The 19,971-nt window shown below is 41.8% G+C and overlaps 1 protein-coding gene across 1 annotated transcript in view; it reads left to right on the forward strand.

Annotated features, from left to right (window-relative positions):
* ARNT2 (aryl hydrocarbon receptor nuclear translocator 2) overlaps nucleotides 1-16,734 on the forward strand; it is a 104,209-nt gene extending 87,475 nt beyond the window's left edge. Inside the window, exons 15-19 of the mRNA XM_034066267.1 lie at nucleotides 2,456-2,555; nucleotides 5,160-5,298; nucleotides 6,878-7,043; nucleotides 9,608-9,744; nucleotides 12,132-16,734. Coding sequence (XP_033922158.1) covers nucleotides 2,456-2,555; nucleotides 5,160-5,298; nucleotides 6,878-7,043; nucleotides 9,608-9,744; nucleotides 12,132-12,230 — 641 coding nt within the window. The 3' untranslated portion in view covers nucleotides 12,231-16,734. The remainder of the gene's footprint in view (nucleotides 1-2,455; nucleotides 2,556-5,159; nucleotides 5,299-6,877; nucleotides 7,044-9,607; nucleotides 9,745-12,131) is intronic.
* The last annotated feature ends 3,237 nt before the right edge of the window (nucleotides 16,735-19,971 follow it).

The following is a 19,971-nucleotide window of genomic DNA, read 5'->3' on the forward strand; positions in this document are numbered from 1 at the left end:
AGGTAGCTGGGAGGTTATATACTTGAAAATGCCATTTCTCTTTTCACTCTTATCAATTTACAGGCTATGCTTTCTTTGGGACATTCACCCTGTCTGAATTTCTCATGGGACCTGTGATCAAGGTCTTCTCTGAATGATAAAAAAGGATGGTTCACAGTTAGAGATGAGATACATTGGCCAAAACCAATATTGACAAACCTGCATGCTGCCTGCAAGACATTTGCGTTATGTTGATACCTGATCTCATTCTCTGCTACATTCTGTAAAAATACAGGTTTGCCATGGGGAGATTGTTGCCATGTTGTAAATTATGTGGCCACACATAATTGAAAAACAAAAGTGGGGAGAGGAAGTCTGGCTTCACCAATTCATGCAAGTGCCTAGAATGTGGCTCTTATGTGATGATGTGGCTCTTACAGAGATCTACCTTCTAAAGGCAGATACATTGGTCCTGCTGGGAGAAGGGCATATCATTGACCAGTACAGTGATGGGGTTTAGAGAGAAACAGGTCTAAGAATGCAGGTAAAACACCAAAGCAAAATAGATTTTCAATGCAGAGAATTAGTGTGTAAAGGCCTGTGTGAGAATATGGCTGAGAGAGGTGTGGGCCAGATTCAGAGGCTAAAGAGCATTCAGGGTAACTCAGGAGAGAGACTTCAAAGCCAGTTTAGCTACTCACGATTAGTTTAGCTGTTCCCTTTGTCCTGGCCTCATCCTGCAGCACGGACCCTGGAAGCTGCCATGGCAACTCTGCTCCACTTGAGGAATTCCAGTTCATTTAGTGCATTCTCAGTTTTGCTGGTGAGTTGTTCTCAAATATCTGAAGTACCCCGCAGGATTTTGGCTCAGTCTCTTCCAACCCTGAGAGTTTGGTATCCCTGTAAAGGGTGGCCTTAGAAAGTGGCACATCTTCCATTCTCAATTCTTCCTATTACCTACATAACCTCTCGACATTGTCCCCATTTCTCCTTTGTTTTCTCATATGAGAGCATAGGTTTGCAGCCCAGACTCAGTGTCTGTGCTGGGCAGTGTGTAGGTAGTGAGGAATTTCTGCTGATTTCTCCGTGACAGAGGAAAAGCAGTGACAGCTTGCTTCAGTGGCCTACACACTCCTCCAAGGCTCCTCGGAGGTAATTTGAGGTAACTTCTTTCTTTCAGAAGATGAGCTTAGATTCTTGTTAGGAACATAACATAAGAAGAACTTGGGCAATAGTGAAGAGCTGTTGTGTGTTGGGAGGCCTTTGGTGAGCCATGCTAACAAGGTCTCTAAAAGCTAGGGAAAACTAAAATATACTCTTACTACTTGTGAGTTGAATGGGCCTTTTGTCCAGGAGAGCATCCTGTCAAATGGGTGGGAAGCTGGAAAGAGCAAAGGGGAAAATGAGGAGGCAGACTTGATTTCTAGGCCTATCAGAGGTGTGTAGCAACAAATGCACTTGGAAGTAATAAGGTAAGATGGGGAAGTTGAGTAAAGTGTGGTGAGGCAGACCTTCAAATGATTTTCAGAGAAGAAGTAGTAGTGAGGTTTCGCTGGTTTTTGGAATAATCCAGTGCCAGTTAAATTAAGGGACCGAATGGCACTGTTCACCCAGTCTCATTTCTTTCAATTAGAGACTAATCTCCAGTTGCCACATTAAGAGTAGACTATAAAAGTTAATGGCATCTCTGTGTGTGTGTTATTCACTTTGCTAGTCTGTCTTATGCCCCCCTGGGATGCTTGCATGCTGTTTCATGGCTCCCTCAAGCCACATATAGGACATCATAATCCATAAGAGACCAGTATTTTGCATTGCCACAACTCAAGTGGGCAGGTTTTGGAGACACTCAGGCTGCGGTAATAGTGGAGAGCTTCTCATGGCACCAGAAACATACCCTCACCTGAGGCCACACCCAGGTAGACATAGAGGCACATGTGCATCAGACCTTCTTCATACCAGGCTTGTTTCATGTGGCATTTCCCCTGGGCAGACATCCCATCTTTCTTCCAGAAAACCTTTGTTCCCCTTTTTCATCCTGTAGCTGAATCCATGCCCCCATCACTCCCTACCTCAGCCAGAGCCACTCTGTCTCACATTCCCCCTCCTGTCTACATGGTCAGGAGCAGCTTCCAGCAGGCACAGAGAAGGTCTGTGCTGTGTGACCAGAGGGCATGTACCAGTGGTATGTTCTTTGCAAACAATAGCATTAATGAGGTACATCCTGAGAAGAGGATATAAAGTACACACAATCCAGCTGTGCCTCTTGTTTCCTACTTAATTGTCATATAACCATTTTGTGTCGCTCTTCATATGTTCCACAGGCTTCTTCATTAACCTTTAATGGGAAAGAAAACTCCCTGATGCATATATATATATATATATATATAGGCACATTGCAATTCTTATTATATAATTTTGCCTTCTTTTTCTTATCCTCTAAACTTCTTTTTTTCTGTGATTTGTTTTTCTTCTGTAGCAGATAAAAAAATGATGGCCTCAGCATCAACAGCAGGAAGCCAGCAGCTTTACTCACAGGGAAGCCCATTTCAGCCGGGACATTCAGGAAAGACTTTCAGGTACTGTAGTCCAGATCCTAAACATACCAGTTTCTGTCTGAGAGTAGGGAGCTGTTCCCTTTTGATCTGGTGGAAACAAAGCCAACCTAAGGTGCAAAGGCTTTCTTTACATGAATGAGATATGGTTTGTGTACTCTTTTGTCCTATGTGGGTATCTCAGCACTTGGTGGCTAAGCTTACAGGCTGAGATGATCTTGATATCTCTATTAAAAATACTTGTTGCTGTGATGATGTAATTGAGAAAAAAGATGAGAAGCATCAACAAATCACAAAGGGAAATAAATGTGAGAGGTGATGGGACAGGCTCAGAGATATGAGCAATATTCAACCAAGCTAGGTTGGTGCAAAGTTTTGTTTTGCACTTAGAGCTGTCAGTACTTCTGCAGGCTGACTTGAAGAACATCATTAAAGGGAACAGAGGATGCTTCACCCATAGTCCTTGGTGACAGCTAGAACACAGACATAAGTAGTTTTCTAAGGCAGTTTCCAGATGCACATAGGGTGGTGGTTTGTAATTTTCCAGGGCATTTTTTAGTTACTCAGAGGACATGTTGCCTACCAGCTGCCAATACAGATTAGCCTCATCTGAAGTTTGAGAGTTTGCCTTCATTTCCAGTGAATTTTTGAGAGTGATTATATTTACCTTGGTGCCTTTCCTATCACCATTCTGGGACTGTCACTTTACTTTGGTGCCTTTCCTATCACCATTCTGGGACTGTCACACTGGAGTTTCATCCTCCTGTTTTAGACCAACCAAGGTTGTGAAAGCAAAGGAACAGCCATTCAGAGGCTGTCAGTTCCAGGAATTAGAACAAATCTGCAAATGATAATTTTATTTAAACCCACGTGTCCTTAAAGTTAAAGTTGCTAATAACCTCAGTGGGGAGAAATAAAATCCCCATGCATGTGTTTTGTCAGATTAAAACTAAGAGCGACTTAGGGGGGAATATGACAGTAAATTAAAATGTCTTTTAATTGGATATTGTATATTGCTGGATGGTTGGCTAGCCATCATGGGGTTTGTTGTGTTTTTTTTCCTTTGTTAATTCCTGATGTTTAACACTATCTTTTTTCCTACTGCTTTTCTATTACATCAGATAATGACACATCTGCCAGCATTTCCAACCTTGGTGAACTGTTCTCCTTGAATGCTCTCCAGCTTGGTCCATTCAAACAGCCTTTAGGCACTATTTTACAGGCTCCTGGTTTCAAAGTATATGGTCCAGATACAGTCCAAGTCCCTGCAATGATGGGATTTCCCAATCCAGCTGGGCTGGTGTTGGCAGTGGGGGCAGCCATTCCCAGCAGCTGTTGTGTGCTTCTCAGTTCAGCCAGACTTATATGGACCTTCTGGTCCACGTTTGCCTCTTCAGAGATTCTGTAGTAGTGAAAAATAAAATAAAAAGTAAATTTAAAAAAATCCCAACTAACAGAAAACAAACTCTACAAAGAATTTCTAAACACACACTTTGCTTTTCAGCAGCTTAAGAAAGAGAGAATAGCAAGTCCCATATTCAAATGCCTGCCACGTTTTGCTTACCAGTCTGGGAGGGCTTTTGTCAGCCTTCTCAGAGGATTCAGATTCCTACTTCCTCTCTGCTCAGCCTTGTTTACTTCTTTTCCCAGTCTGCTCTCTTCTTACTCTGTAAGACTGTGAAAACAGGCAGTAGGGAAGGGACTGGAGAAAAGAACGATCTGTTTCAGTTGATGCACAAGAGCATTTTTATATGTTGTGTCTTCATTTATATTAATTCATGCATTTATAGATGACATGTAAAATAATGTATAATTTAATATATGAAAATATAGAAAAGTGTGTTGACAATGTGTGGTTACATAGATTCAGTTGTTCTAGATTTTCATGAGAATAAATACTAAAGTGGAGCAGTCCTTCATAGAATTGTCTTACTTCGGAATTTCAGGGAAATTTCTCTGTAGTGAAATTCAGTGATTAGGAAACAGATAACATATAAACGAGTTCCTTTGGAAATACCTTTTTATTTAAATTCCAAAGCTATTACAATACCTTAAGTTTCTGTCTTGATGATTCTTTTGCCTGGGTATATAACTGCATGTTGCTCTTTCGCATCAGTTGGTGAAAAAAGGAATTAAAAGCTCAGATTTTTAATATATAACACACGCTTCCTCATTTCCCAGGCAGAAAACAAATAAAGAAGTGCTTATAGGTATCATCTTTTTGTGCATCTTTATTTAGTATAGCATTTAAGCAAATGATTAAATTGAGCTTAAGCACTAATTTAAAATTCAGTACTTGATCGAATACTTTCCACAGGCAGGTTTTTTTTAATGCATTAAGTATAAAACTAGTATGGAGCTAAGTGTTTATGCACCATGGATCAGACTGATTTTATTCTTGCAAGCCCTTTCAAAGAGATTACAAATAATTTTGCCCTCTGTGTCTATTTGACTGACATCTCAGAATGCCAATGTGTGTTGTAGTTTTGTGATGGTTTTAAGTCATTTTTTTATCAAGACAGATTGAACAGTTTGTTTTACTATGATTTTAAAAATTTCCATGCGTGGAATATTATTTGTGCACTGGGAATATAGCTTACAAATGACGCACTGTTTCTGTTCCTTTAGTTCGTCTGTGGTACACGTGCCTGGTGTGAACGACATCCAGTCTTCTTCTTCAACAGGCCAGAATCTGACACAGATATCTCGCCAGCTAAATCAGAGTCAGGTTGCCTGGACAGGAAATCGCCCACCATTTCCAGGACAGGTATTGATTAAAGGTGTTTTATTTTCATGGTCATTAAAGATTTCCAATCTCTGTGTTTTTTACAAAAGAGCTGGTAGACCCCACTTATAATAAGATTTAATGTACTTTGTCATTATCATTTATGGTTGGAGTGAAATAGGTTCCCCCACTTCTATTCCTTGGCAGGAATATAATTTAATTTAATTTAATTTATAATTTAAGACAACTGTCCTGTGTGTAATTGCATTTAGTTTGTAATAGTGTCCATAATACTGGCAGTCGCTATGCTGACATAAATCCCAGTGGCAGGTCTCAGTCCTGCACTGACATGTGCACTGAATGAAGCAAAAGAAGACAGCTGTTTTCCTTTAATATTAAGCTGTGATAATTTTTTCTTGGATCAAGACCTTGCACCCAGCAATATTACCCACAGTCTGCAGAGTTGTTAGAAAGGGGCACATACAAATCCGGGCAAGAATTCAGAGCAGAAGCTACTTAGCCTGATGAGCATGTCCACCAGCTCCCTATGTACCCATACCTCTGTACCTCGGTGGGTCCCATCCAGCTTCAAGGACTTGTGTGTGTCTGAGTGGTGTAACTAGTCACTGACTGTTTTCCCTTGGATTATGGGGGCTTAATTTTGCTCTCTGTCTTCCAGGGGATAATAGCTTTGCTTGAGTGCATTGATTGCCAGTAACAGTGCACATCAGTAGAAGTATCTAGGGACCTAATCACCTTTAATTTCTGCTTGTGGAATTGGTTAGGCTGTGAATTTTTCTTGGAGCTGCTGGATTTGTTCAGGATGCAGAAAATGATTTATAAGCAGTTTCTGTCTGTAGCATTAAATGTTGCTGTGGCACATGACTTTGGATGAGACACTTCACCTCCCTTAGTCTCAGTGTACATGTTGTACATGTTTCAAAGTGGCCTGCAGTGTTTAATCATTTGTGTAACATTCTTGGAGATCCTATGACAAAGCCATTATGTAGATTAAAATTATAGGAAGTTGGTTTGTAATACCTTAAGTTGACTCAGCTCCCAGTTAAAGCAAAGTGAATCTGTTCCTTCTCCGCTCCCAGGGCTGGTGATTCACACTCACTCCCAAACCTTTTACAAGGCAAAATAATTGCTGTTTGTACTTAGGCAGAGAGAGAAAGCAGCTTATTAGTTTTGGAACGTCTTTGACCATTTACTTGAAGCACTGGAGACTCTGGTCATCTGAGAACTGTATACTGTAATACATTCAGATAACCATGAATTTACTGTGGCACTGCAAAATCAAAACACCTGGCAAATAAAGGTGAATTCTTTATACCTGTTCAGTTTGAGATTAGTCCTTATAAGAAGGTGAAAAAAATCTGATACTGAGTACATGTGAGTTAATAAGCAGGAGAGCTCTGTCTTAGTTTATAGTCTGTTGTATTCCTTCTGCAGCAATAAGTTACTTTGACAGAAATGAAATGCGTCTGAGACAGAAACTTCATGGCTATTTGCATCTGCAGATTTTCTATAGTCTTTGCTTTACACTGTTAAAAAGTGAGTCTGCTGTGCTGTTCCTTGAAAGTGCAACTCATTCCTTCTTTTACCCTTTACTCCTCAGCAAATTCCATCACAGTCTGGCAAGGCTCAGTCATCTCCCTTTGGGATTGGAACAAGTCACACCTACCCAGCTGATCCGTCGTCGTACAGCCCTCTTTCCAGCCCAGCCACCTCTTCTCCGAGTGGGAATGCCTACTCAAGCTTAGCAAACCGAAGTGCAGGGTTTGGTAAGTTTTAAATGACCTAACACAGAAATGCATTTAAAAATTAAACTCCTCAGCACTAACTTCATTAACAGTCCTCCAACCTTTCTTTTAGTGGGTTGGTTGGGAAGCCCAGGTGGGGAAAGGGTTTTGCATTCTGCTATTGAGCATAGTGGATAGAGATGACCTGTTCCCTCCTTGCTGCATCTCCTCCATGGAACACACTTCAAGGTATTGTGGTATTTTATGGTATGAGGGAACTGTCTTTTTTTTTTCCCCCAGTAAATGGTGACATGAATGATTCAGAAGTTGCTTACATCAGTAGTTACGTGTCCTGTCAGATTCTGGTCAGCAGGTTCAATTTCTTTTTACTTTTCAGGAGAACTCTTAAATGGCACATATTGGCATTCTCTCTTCATTTTTCACCTTCCCTGACTGCATGGCAGTGTTCTTCTGCCCAGACGTGGCTTGTTGGAGTTTGGCTGGAGATAGTTGGTTTTGTATTCCCCTGTGCTACTAACCTCATCAGTGTAGGTGCCATGTTTTGAAATGGTTTTCTTTTCCTATTACATGATAATTTAGTGGCTTTCAGACTGTGACCCAATGGCTGACCCCTTGCTACGTTTTCTACACTCCACCGGCAGAATAATATCCAAGAGTAAAAAATATTATTAATCCATCAGTGGTAAACAGACATGAAAAATGTTGTTGGTGGGTAATAACGTGCCATTCCAAACAGCATAGGTAGAAGTGTGCTAATGTGTGTCATTTTTCTCTTGTTCCTTGAGAATAAAATGGGTACAGACCTGTTGCAGATAATCCTCACCAAATGCAGACCTGCATTGCTTAGAAAAGGTGCATCGAAACAGCTCTTCTCACAGAGTGTTATTCATGCCTCCATTTCCATTTGCACCAGGCTTTGTACATTTGTTTATGAGACAGCCTTGTATTTCAAGCCTAAGCTACTTGGCAAGAACTCTTTCACCTAATGAGAAACATTTCCTGACCTACATCAGTTTGGATACTATTAATAACTCAGCCTTCACAGAGATGAATGTCTTGAACCTCCGGCTGGCAATAACTGTTTTGCTGAAAAGCAGCATCATTTGCCTCGCTGAGTTAATTTCAGTGTGTTGTTCTGAGAAAAAATAACTTGCAGCTTTCTTTTAAAGGGTAACTTAGATGGATTTTATTTTGTCCCATAAAATGGCTGCAGGGTTTCTGAGTCAGCTGAATTATTGCTTGTGGTAACGTCAGTGAGGGAAGAACTGTCATTATCCACTTCAGATGTGATAGAAATACATCACTACAGCCTGTTCGCTTTCCTGTAACATGTTTGCTTTGTTTGTCTGGCATGGTTTTGCTGGTAACCACAAGTATTGGATTAAGCACATGTTTCTGTATTTTCTGAAGCCATGATTATAGTATGATTGAGTCTAGTTATCAGAGACCTCATATAGCACACGTGTGGATGCTTGGCACAGGAAATTTGGCATCCTTGGCAGAGGGCATTTATAACTAGGGAGAACCAGCTCTACCCAGCTTAGTTCTCTGCAGTGAGGGGAAAACAGGCAAAAATAGCAGGAGTAGTTAAAAAAAGAGAAGGAAAATGTTCAGAGAAAAAGCATAAGCCTGGTAGGAAGCTTTCTAAAATGCTAATTCGTAGAAGGAGATATCGTAAATAATTGAAAGAAAATTATCCAGAAATTTTATGCATTTGGGAATAGTCTATAGAAATGGAGGGCAATATGAATCCAGCTTACGTGTGACCTGTAACTGTACTCATGAAAAAAGTATGTGTAATAGGTGACCAAAGCAATGTGTGTGGCATCCTGTTTTTTTTTCTAGTAGACTAGAAGAAATGCATCTCCCTGAAGTTATCATTTTAAGTGTATTTACCATAACACATTGCTGTTCATTTTACTCTGTGACATTTAAATGGCCTCAGACTTTTAAAATGCCATCACCATATGAACAGGATAGTAATTTGCTATAGGCTGCATGTTAAAGAAATAATTTTTCAGTGTTAATATTGGAGGACATGATAGTCCACAAGCAACACTCTGCATTTAATACAACAGTGTCTACATTTAACACAGCAAGGCTGTTGCCTGTTGATTTTACTGGTTTTACATCTGCTCACAAAAATCTTAGTTCTGCTTACATGTTTCCTAGCTGGGTAGGTAACTGTGCACCCACTGCTCTGCAAGAATTAGTCTTTTAAAAAGAAAGAGCATTCAGATGATGCAGTTTGGTATTTAAGTAAAATGGCACATAAGCAGGGGGGATGCTTTGAAAATTGTTTTCCATTGCCTGGCTTACAGTGTCACTGTGTGCTTTACTGTGAGCGATTCACCTGCCATGCCTGTGCAGCCACAGCAATGAGCTTTGCTCTTAGGTTAGCCCCCGTCCTGCAATTCAGGGCTGAAACTGGTTCACAGCTTCCACCCTGCAGGGGCTGTGTGTCACTTGGGATCTGTTTTCTAAAGTGATGTGCGAACACAGGCATTGATGGATGAAGCCTCAAAAGCAGGTGGGAGTTCTGAAGGAGCTGCTCTCTGACTTCTGCCCTTTCTTCCCCCATCCAGCTGAAGGTGGCCAGAGCAGTGGCCAGTTCCAGGGGAGACCTTCCGAAGTCTGGTCCCAGTGGCAGAGCCAACATCACAACCAGCAAAGCAGCGACCAGCATTCACACCCGCAGCCCAGCCAGACTGAGGTGTTCCAGGTGAGGAGAGTTCAGTGAGCCCAAAGTCTCCCTGACAACAGCTGAAAGCTGACCTGAAGAACTCTGGCCCTCGAAGATCAGGCTGCCAGCAGGGCTTGGAGCAAGTACCTCTTGCTATGTGCTGCCACAGGTTGGCACTGCTGTTAGCTGGCGTTAACTACAGCTGAGATGGTTTTGTTTTCTGCAGAAGAACAGCATCTTTGCTAATTTAAAATGCTGTTTTCCCTTTTCTTTGCACCCTGTACTTAGGGTTTATGTGTTCTACAGGGAAGCAATTAAATAGTCCCAAGTAGAGTGTCTTTCTTATCCTGGTACTGGCCTCTAAAATCCCAGACAAGTCCAATTAGACACCAGTGTAATTGATGATTCAAGCAGGAAAGGAGTCTGATACCACATAGAAGATAGTGGCCAATACTTTTTTAAGGTTAAAGCCAGTCCGATATCAGATAGCTGGTAAAAATTCCTCTTCAACTAGCTGATTTTTTAATATTAAGTATAACTTGGGGCGTTCACTACAGATGGAGTAGGACTTCATAAGTTAACTAATAAGGCCACTATCCTTGTATAACTTGTTTTTTAATTTGATCAAGAAGGCAGTTTGCAAGAAAACAATGCAGATAAATGCAGAAAAGACAACTCAAGCCCCAAGAAAGGTTTGAAGTGGGCACCTCATTATCTTTTAGAAAGTAAATTCACCTGCAAGACCAGGCTCATGCTTAGTCACTTACAGGAATGATACAGGAGAGACATTAGCCTGAAAATATTCCTGTGTGAGCAAACCATTGCTTCACAGAGGAACAAATAACATTACTACATCTGGAGTAACTGCCTGTCTGCATGCTCTTACCCCATGGCCCAGGCAAGAGTAATCTGTGGCATCCCTCTCTGTTAGCAAAGTTTAATGGCTTTGCACATACTTTAACCCAAAAGCGTATTCAGGGTAATTCCATGGACCTGGTGGCCCACAGAGACATGGAGATCCAAGCAGCAACTTTTTGTCCCAGCAGATGTTTTATGGAATTAGTAGGAAGGAGGGACAAGGGAAAAAGGGAGAACTGGGCTCACCTGCAGAGGTCTTAGAGGACTGTGCATTTGGAGGGAATTAGGGCAATAGCAGCATGTGATTGATAACCTAGATGAGCCCAGTTAAAATACTTCCAAGAAGCTGCTTGCATTGTTTGTGCCTGAAGCCAACTCTGTTTGCTGGACATAAAGCGAGAGGCAAACTCAAGAGGAGAGCTACCTTGCTGGGTCTGTACCTGAGGTGACCTTGCTACAGAGGCTCCAGCAGCAGAAATGTCTTTAGAAATGGAAGTGTAAATAGGTGAGGGCAGCTACAACTTCCCCTTGGCTGGGAAGGAATGTGGAAAAACTTAAAATAAGTGCAAGTTTTGGTCAGAAAATGAAGGCTGAGAAACAGCCAGCTGTGTTCACAGCCTGTTTCACCACCATCCACAGGGATGCTGAAGAGATCTCAAATGGATTCTAATCTATCTTATTTTGGAGTAATTTATCAGTACAAAGCAGTTCATAGTAGTTATTCCTTCACAGAGCCAACCCTGTGAGTTTTCTTGTTTGCTCTTTAGGTTTTGTCTTATTGTAAGGATAATGAGCTATCCCTGGCAAAACTTGGCTTTGCAGTAAGAGCTTGTTATTGTAAGGACTGACAGGAAAGGCAAGCATAAGCTCTGGTTTTCTCAGCAAGGGATATCTTTTCCCTGTGGCTTCAGTCTCCAGCTGAGAGGAAAGGTTGAGTATTTTTTGAAGCCTCCTGCAGGGACCTCACTTGGCTCAAGACACATGGGAGCAATTACCATGAAATCCCATTTCTCCCAAGAAGTTCCTGATATTTCCTTTGCCTCTGTACATTCATGAAGGCTGCTTGGGCATCTTGTTAGCTGGGGTGGATGTCCAGTCTTTAGTGCTCCTCAGGAGCAGTAACACATTCACTGACTTGCTGGTGAGCAGGTGATACCCTCCCCATACTGAAACTTATACAGCAAGAGCTGCTTTCTGTGCAGGAGTGTGTGAATACCTCCCATATAGCAAAAACAGAGAGTTTGTTTCTCTCCATGTGTAGTTACCTATTCTAAAGGGAGGTGTTTCAGTCTGGGAGGAGTATGTGTCAGCTCAAATGTGCCTTATTCAGAGGAGCAATCCAAAACTTCTGACCTGTTAAAGCCCCACCTCCTGTTCAGAAACACTTCAGCAAAACATAAGTAGCACACAAGCCTTAGCCTACCCCCCTGCACATGTCTGCTTTTCACCTTGTTTATCTAAACTTGGTCTTTTCTGGTTTTACATTGAAAAGATGAACAGGAAACAGTTTGTATCTGGATAACATGTCAGGAAGTGACACTTCACTTTGATTTTTCCTTATCATGCAGGACATGCTGCCAATGCCAGGGGATCCAACACAGGGTACTGGCAATTACAACATCGAAGATTTTGCTGACCTGGGCATGTTTCCACCATTTTCGGAGTAGTTTGCAAAGCAGGAATGGAAGTTCTTCTCCAAGGCCATTTCAAGTATAATTTTGGCTCTGCTTTTTCTGTGTTGCATTTCTATAGAAGCTACTAAACCAGAAGACGCATTTCTCATGTTTTGGATAGTGGTGTAGGGCTTGCTCTCTCTTCTTTAGGGTGCATCAGTGCCAGCAGAGGAGCTCCAGCACTTATTGGTGTTCATTGACAGCTCCTTTATTATTATTTAATGTCATCTACCTCAGAGATGAAAAACTTTGCTTGATTTAAGAAAAAAAAATCTCTGAGTCTTAAATATTTGAATGTGAATGATACCTAATATTTCCTTTGAATGGTAATTTTTAAATAGATAATGAAGTAACAAAGACTAACAAAGAAAAGGTAAGGTAATTTTGTGTTACAGTGCCTACCGCTCAATTCCAATGCCTTGCTTTAAGCTTAAGTTTGTGGAAGCAGACAAAATATTGTTTTCTTTTATTCTTGTAGTTTTTAGGTCACTTTGAATGTGAGATTAAGCAACATAATGTAGGCCTGTCTCGCTGAAGATTCAGCTCTGCCTTTTCTAACTTAAACTTGAATGTGTGTACATTTTGGTACTTTATGTATATCTTGTGCTGTATGAAGTGATTTCCTGTACTGGTTTCTTTTGCCTTTAAAAAGGGTCCATTCTGGAGTGCACTGAAAAGTTTGCTGATACACATGGATGATTTAGGTATCATGGGACTCTCCATCACTTAACATAGGTGTTCTTGCTTATAATTCAGGTGGTTCTCTATTCAGAACAAACATTAACTTACATAAGCTATTAGTCTGGTTTTGCACTGAATCGAGGCCTGTCACTCTCTGCATTTCTCAGTGGCTGCTTTAATTTCTGTTGTTCTTTCTTTCCCAAAAATACCGCCTCATAAAAAATGACTGTAAAGACATCGAGATTGCATTTTCTATATTTGGTGCATTTCCTTTCTGTGAAGTACTTTTTTATACTGTGAAATGTCACATTTTAACAGTGCAAGGTGGTGGCCTATTACTAGGAAATCATTTGCTACCAGCAGTGAGATGGTTTTGTAATGTATAATTTTTTTAGAGTGAGTTGGTAATAGATATCAATTGGACTGTTGTCCACTGCGTACACAGTGATAACAATTTTTGCTTGGATTCCCAAGCAATCCCTTCTGTTTAACCCTGTTAATCCTATTCTGTTAAATATGGGATTTTCAGCTTACCAAGTATGTTGAGGACTCTTGACTGTTCTGAATGCTGTATGCTTTTCTGCAGGGGTAGGTTAATCACCTTTCTCTTGGATGAGTCACCCACCATATGTCTTCATCAGAAATGAGGTAGAAAGTTTTTTATTCAGTATTTCAGACGCATGGTGAGTTACAGAGGTTGAGTTCTAAGGTCAGCATTTTTATCCAGATCATTTCTTCTGGGATGGAAGGAGAAGGAATTGCTCATGATGGAACCCGGAGTTCCCACATGCAGATTGTTCATAACCTTTGAGGTTGGACAGTAGCAGCCAGCCTTTCCAGAGGAGGAAGGGGACAGCTGCCCTCCGCCTTTGCCTGTTCAGGGACCATCTCAGACCTTGAAACATCAGCCCAGGGCATTGCCCCCATTTAGAAGGTCTCAATGTCCACAGCAACTCTTAGACTTCACAGCACTACAATTTGCCATCTTATAGCTCCTCACACACATGCACATCACGCAGTCCATCCTGTCAAGATAATGCCTTGGAAAGCCGGCAGGCCCCTGTACCACAGGCTGATCTGCTCACACAGGTTTCATGCTGGCAAGCAATGCAGGTGGCTGGGCTGCAGCAAACACAACCCAGGGGTGCGACTTTAACGGCCATATTGTGATGTTCCCATCTGGCTTTGCTTTCCTGACTTTCTCTGAGAAGAGCATGTAGTTTTCAGTATCCAGGAAGAGTCCTTCCTACTGTTTCTCTTGCTAAATCTGGGACTGATGTCTTACCCTGTGAGCTAAGGCTAGGGACTCTTTATGTCTCTAGATGAAGTACTGGAAAGGCCTCAGATCTCCTGGTCTGTACTTACCTCACCAGTATCACACTGAGAGCAAACAAAAATCTGTAGATCTCTTCTCTGCCAGAGACTGGGAAAATACCTTCTTAGGTGAGCAAGCCATGCACTATTCCTTTAAATCCATGCATGCTTATTCCCTTGGAGCCTTCTCCCTTTTGCATTCACGATGAATGACTGCCCATTGAATGAGATGGACAAAGCTCTACTATCCCAGAATGAAATTCATTGAGCTCTGTAAATGGTGCCTAGATGCTGCACTAGCTGAGCAAGGTGGTCAGCATCTGTACAATGGAGCATGCTTTTGAAAGGAGCTGATTGCCAGGGAGAAAGCAGTAGAAGAGCAGTTTCTATCTCTGCACAGAAGCTGCTTGACGTGATGTAAATGTCACTTCTTCTAAAATGTTTAAAAATATTTCTCCATAAATTGAAAAATTATTTGAAAAAAAATGCTGCTCTTCTCTTTTATTTTACCTAACAAACTGCTCTAAGTGTAGTTACAGTATACTTTGTTTCTGAATTCAATCTAAAAATAAGGTTTTTAAAGTAATTTTCTGTATCCTAGCATCAGCGATGCTATCTTCCTCAGTGTGTCATGATTTTTATACTACTGTAGAAGGCTTCTCATGTACAGCAGTTGGTTGTGCAGTTAGAAGTGCACTGTTAGAATTTCAAGCACATCTCTTATTTGTTTTTGTTTTTTTAAATACAGTATTAGTTTCTTAAAGCCAATACGCCTGAGGTATTGGAGCCCGGACTGCTGCTCACCTTGTAGACCACTCCTGCCTTTCTGGTTGGGAAAGGGGATGGCTACTCCATTAAGGTGCAGTCCAGATAGTGCCAGGTTTGGGTTTTCCCTCTGAGCCGTTATCATCTGCCACCCGATCTAGTACTTTCTTCTTGACATTTCCACCTTCCTTGTCTTCCCTCCCATTTCCAGCCATCCCATCTCCCCAGCACTTTCCCATGCCCGAATGGCAGGTGTTGTGGTGCCATTCCTGAGCCAGCGAAGAGGGAGCACTTAATGAGCTTCAGGAGTTTGGCAACTTTGTGCTTCTGACTGAGCAAATGAGCAAGCTCAGCATTTGCTACTGCTGCTGGGCAGCCCACTCTGCCCTTGCCGTGTGCTGCTGTCGTGTCAGTGGCTTGCTCCTCTGAAACAGCCTCATCCCAGGTTTTGTGGCCAAAAAAAGCTGTGTAGCGTTGGCTGTGCTGTGTCTTTTTATCATGTGTTTGGGTAGTGAAGCAACTTATTTATCTTATAGCTAAAGTTATAAAGTGCATTTGGAATGCTAACATTCTTATCATGTGCCGTTGGTGTAGCTTTGCTGACACTGTGGCTGCCGGTTTCCAGAATTACACAGGTGGTGGACTTCTTGTTTCTTTTGCGTTTTTTAAGCTGGAAATAAAGCTGTCATTCCTGATCAAGCTGTGTTGCAAACATGGTGTTTCCTGACACTGAATCTTTTGGGTTTTAAGCTGGTGAAGCAAAAAACTGCAAATAGTAATGGTCTGGGTGAATTATTTCAATGCGCAGGCATGTAGACTGAGAAGATTTTAGATACTAAAATACTTAAATTAGTTTATTCAGACAAGCAATCCTGTTTAACAAGAGGGACTCCATCACATTACCTGTTATAAGTGCTACTGGCAGTACCTATGGTGATGCTTTAACCAGATAGTTCCATTTGTAGCTTTGTTGCCTTTTTTGTTGTTGTTTTGAAGTACAGTATGAAACTGTAAATACTTCTTGCAGTACTGCCTTTTTAACTCTTAATTACTTTGGGCACAGTGTTAAATAGTGTTGGATTTACCCAATTGCTATGACATATATTTTTATACATAGGTGTACTCTTTCTTCGAGAATAATACAGCCATTTTGTCATTAATGCCTTATCAGTGTCATACTGCTGTTGCTATTTGTTTGCAAGGTATCGAGTGGACTAATTCCTACTTCAGATATTTTCTTGGCAGTGCTCAAGTTTGGCTTTGGGTGTTTTTTTTGCCAGAGTCCCATTTTTCACAGTTGTTGGCTGTGAGAAAAGAGAATGTGGACTTGGTTTTGTTTCTGTTAAAGGAGCAAAGAAAAGGTGATGGCATCTAATTGTCTTTAGAAGGTCAATCTTTTCCTACTCTAAACTGGAGTGCATTTTGTGGAACTGATGACTGCGGCACTGATTACTTTGTGTAGATTAATGGTCTGTAAAAATAAAGAAGAAAATAGAGAAAAGAAAAAGAAAAATAAAACAACTCCAAAAATGGGCTTCTGTCATTGTTAGGCACTTGGTTACGTATCTGTTTAAACTCTTCATATTGATGTGAAATTGTGCTGTGGATAAAGTGTATTTTGTACTTCTGAATGTTCTATATTTATGACTAACAAGTACAGAATCAGTTGTGTGTATGTATAACTAATAACTGCCTTTTTAAATTTCATTAAAATAAAGATGTCATGAGGTGTTGTTAATCCCTGTCTTTCTGTAAATAAGTAAGATACGCTGTTGGGAGCGTCAGGTAGGAAATAACCCTGAATTTTAAGATTCGTGCCAAATATCAGAAGATTAAGCATTGATCTCTTCCTATGCTGTGTGCTTATGGACAGGAAGTTCCCCTTTTATCTGTCTTGTGCAAAGGCCATCCAGAGGGAGTGGGAGATCTCAGCTTTTAAGAGAAGTTCCAGAAGAACATCACTAACAACCTGTTCTGCTGATGACACGGGGGTGCGTGAACTGGTATCTGTACTGTAGACGGTTTCATTAGAGCACAATTGGTTTACAGTTAATTCAGAGTCTGTGGCAATTTTATTCACTCACTGGGGTGGTAACACAGTGGTTTCCTTATCCACCGTTAGGTCTCATTGTTCAAAGCTTAAAAATGCTTGTACCCTTTCCACAAACATTCTGGTGACCTTTTCAGCCTTTCTTTGTAAAGTGCATTGGCCTTTCACTGTGGTGCTTCATTGTTTTACAGTGTGTTTCTTTGTCGACTTGACAGTTTGTAAGCAGGATTTACCTTGCTGATAAATCCCAAAAGCTGATGACTGGACCATGGCAGGAACTGAAGATGCTGTGCTCTGGTGCCTGCCCTCCTGGCGCAAGGTAGGTAGTGTTTTCACAGCTCTGACTGCATTTTCAAGGCTCTGCCTGTGGAGAACAGACATGGGCTCTGCTGGGAGCTGATGGGAAACCTGCGGTCAAAGCAGGACTCTGGGATATGCTTAATCCACTGCACCCACCAGCCCCATCTGCTCTGTTGGGCTCTGCTCACCACGTGCTCATCCCAAAGAGACAGGTTGGTCAGTGAAAATGTTCCATTCTTGCTGTTCACCTGTGAAAACTGGGTTTTCAACAGTAATGTTCTTTTGGCATTTCCCCAAATGCTTGCAAACCTCTTTGTTGACTGAGCATGTGCCAGACCATGAACCCCATTTGGAAATGCAGCATACCTTCAGTGTGGTGGCTGCTTGGTGCTTTTTTGGTGCATTTTAATAGGCTCCTAGTTAATGTTGAAGGACATTATCCAAACAGAAAGGCATACGCAGGATGGGTGTTGCAACGATGACAAGCGGAGTATGGAGGGGTTGGGCTGTGTTTAGGGTTGGGCTGGCTTAGGATCCCTCCTTTCAGATTTATCGTCAGTAACCTGTGATCCCATGTGCTAAATCAAGTGTACTTCTGGGCACCAGGGTGACAACTGGGTGTGGAAGTGCTGGGAACTATTAATTTTGGTGTGGAGTCTGTGTTTGGAGATACTGGATATGAAATGGAGCCAAATGCCCAGTGTCAAGTAGTCGCTGGAGCTCAGTGTGGCAGGACATCATGGGTAAAAATCCACACAAAGGCTGGTGCACTTGGAAAGAAATGCAGTTGAGGTTCACTGTATCCCTGCACTTAGCATCTTTGGCTCTGCAGACTGACACTACTGATTCATAACAACAGCTCAAGTATTCATTATGATGATAGAAATATATTTTTCTTAATTTTTCCATGGGAGCTAATTCTTTGCCACATTTCCATTAATATGCCATCATAGTTCAGGAAGTATTACTCATTGAATTTTCCCAGTTTCTCTCCAAGTTGGATGTAGCAGGGGCAGATGCAGGCTGAATTCTTACATCCTTTTTTACCAAGTTTCAGCATATTCCTGGTTGGAGATACTTGGCAGCATCTTTCTTCAAACTTTGGTCTGTCCCACATAAAATCAAACAGAATCACTTGAACTGTATTAATGGATTTGGGATCAGATCCAGAGGTTGCTAGGGCATCTTTTCATTAGCTCTGGAAAAAATTCATCTTCTAATTATAGACTGGCATTAAATACTAATATACAAAATGTGCCATTTGGGACCCAGTTCTAAAGGATGTCAATCCAAGACTCACACATGGAAGATGCAGCAGTGCTGAAATGCATTTACCATGACTTTTGCAGGCAAAACCATAGCAGCTGTACACACATTGCTGTGATTACAAATATGCAGGCAGAACTCAGGGACAGAAGAAAGCCCCAGCTGCAGCTTGGAAACCTGCCCCAGTGCACTCACCCTGGTAAAGAAGATTTAAATCCCCCAATGCTTCAGTGCTGCTGCCTCTTATAAATAGCAAGTTCCTCTTCTTGGCTAAGAAGTGAGGTTTGAAATACTTGCAGTGTTTTTAAAAACAAGATGACTTGAAGCATAGAAGCAGTGCACGGTTGAACTGCTTTGGTGCACCCCATCATCTCAAACATGTTTTGGGTGGCTTGCAGAACCTTCCCCAGTTACTGCCCATCCCTTGTTGCTGTGGCTAATGATGCTTCCCTTGGAGCTTAAAGCAGTTCTGTGTGTGGCCCTGGCAGGAGGCAGGTTTGGTCTGCAAAGTAAAATCACAGTATGGTTATTTTCCATTTAACGCTGGAATTACTGCTCAGATAGACCCACTGTCATGAGGAGCAAGGATTTTGAAGGCTTAAGGTGCTGCTTGCTTTACATTTTTGGGACTTTCACTTTGCTAAATAAACACACAAGAGAAATTGCTGGCCTGGCACCCATACACACAACCCACACTGTCTTCAGTGCATGTAGCAGGAGGCGAAGGCTGGGTCATAATCCTTTCCACATAACAAATCTGTACTATGGGATTTGTCTCAAAAACAGCCGTCCTCTCCTTGGGTTTCCTTTGTGTCCAGGGTCAAATCTGTGCGAAGGTCCATGATGAGGTATACCAAAACATGAGTCAGAGGAGACGTAAATGCTGTGGGATTCCTTGCTTCATGTAAATCACAAACAAACGTCATGACTTTGTTTGTGGTTCAAGTAATTCTGAGCTAAAGACATCAGGAGGCAATGCTGTACAGTGCCAGTGACTGAAGAATGGAATTATTGTTCATTTTAGAATGGCACTCTCAATGGGTATGTCACATCCTCCCTCCATCACCTGCTCCAGCCATCGGGAGAGCACAGAGTGCCCTGGGTGAGAATTTAGGACTGCTTGAGGTAGTCAGTGCTGGTCTCTGGGTATGAGGGAAAGATGCAATGGGAACTGTGAGTGAGCATGATCCCCCTTCCAAAGAGGAACCTATAAAAAAAGCTCCTGACCCCCCTCACTTTTTCCTCTTGGCACAAGCTCCCAGGGATGCAGGAATGGACTCACAGTCCTCCCTGCGCTTCCTGTTCCCCCTGCAGTCTCCAGTATGTGACTGCTCACACCCCAAGCTCTGGCAAGGCTCC

This window comes from Melopsittacus undulatus, chromosome 9 (genome assembly GCF_012275295.1).
Source record: "Melopsittacus undulatus isolate bMelUnd1 chromosome 9, bMelUnd1.mat.Z, whole genome shotgun sequence".
NCBI lineage: Eukaryota > Metazoa > Chordata > Aves > Psittaciformes > Psittaculidae > Melopsittacus > Melopsittacus undulatus.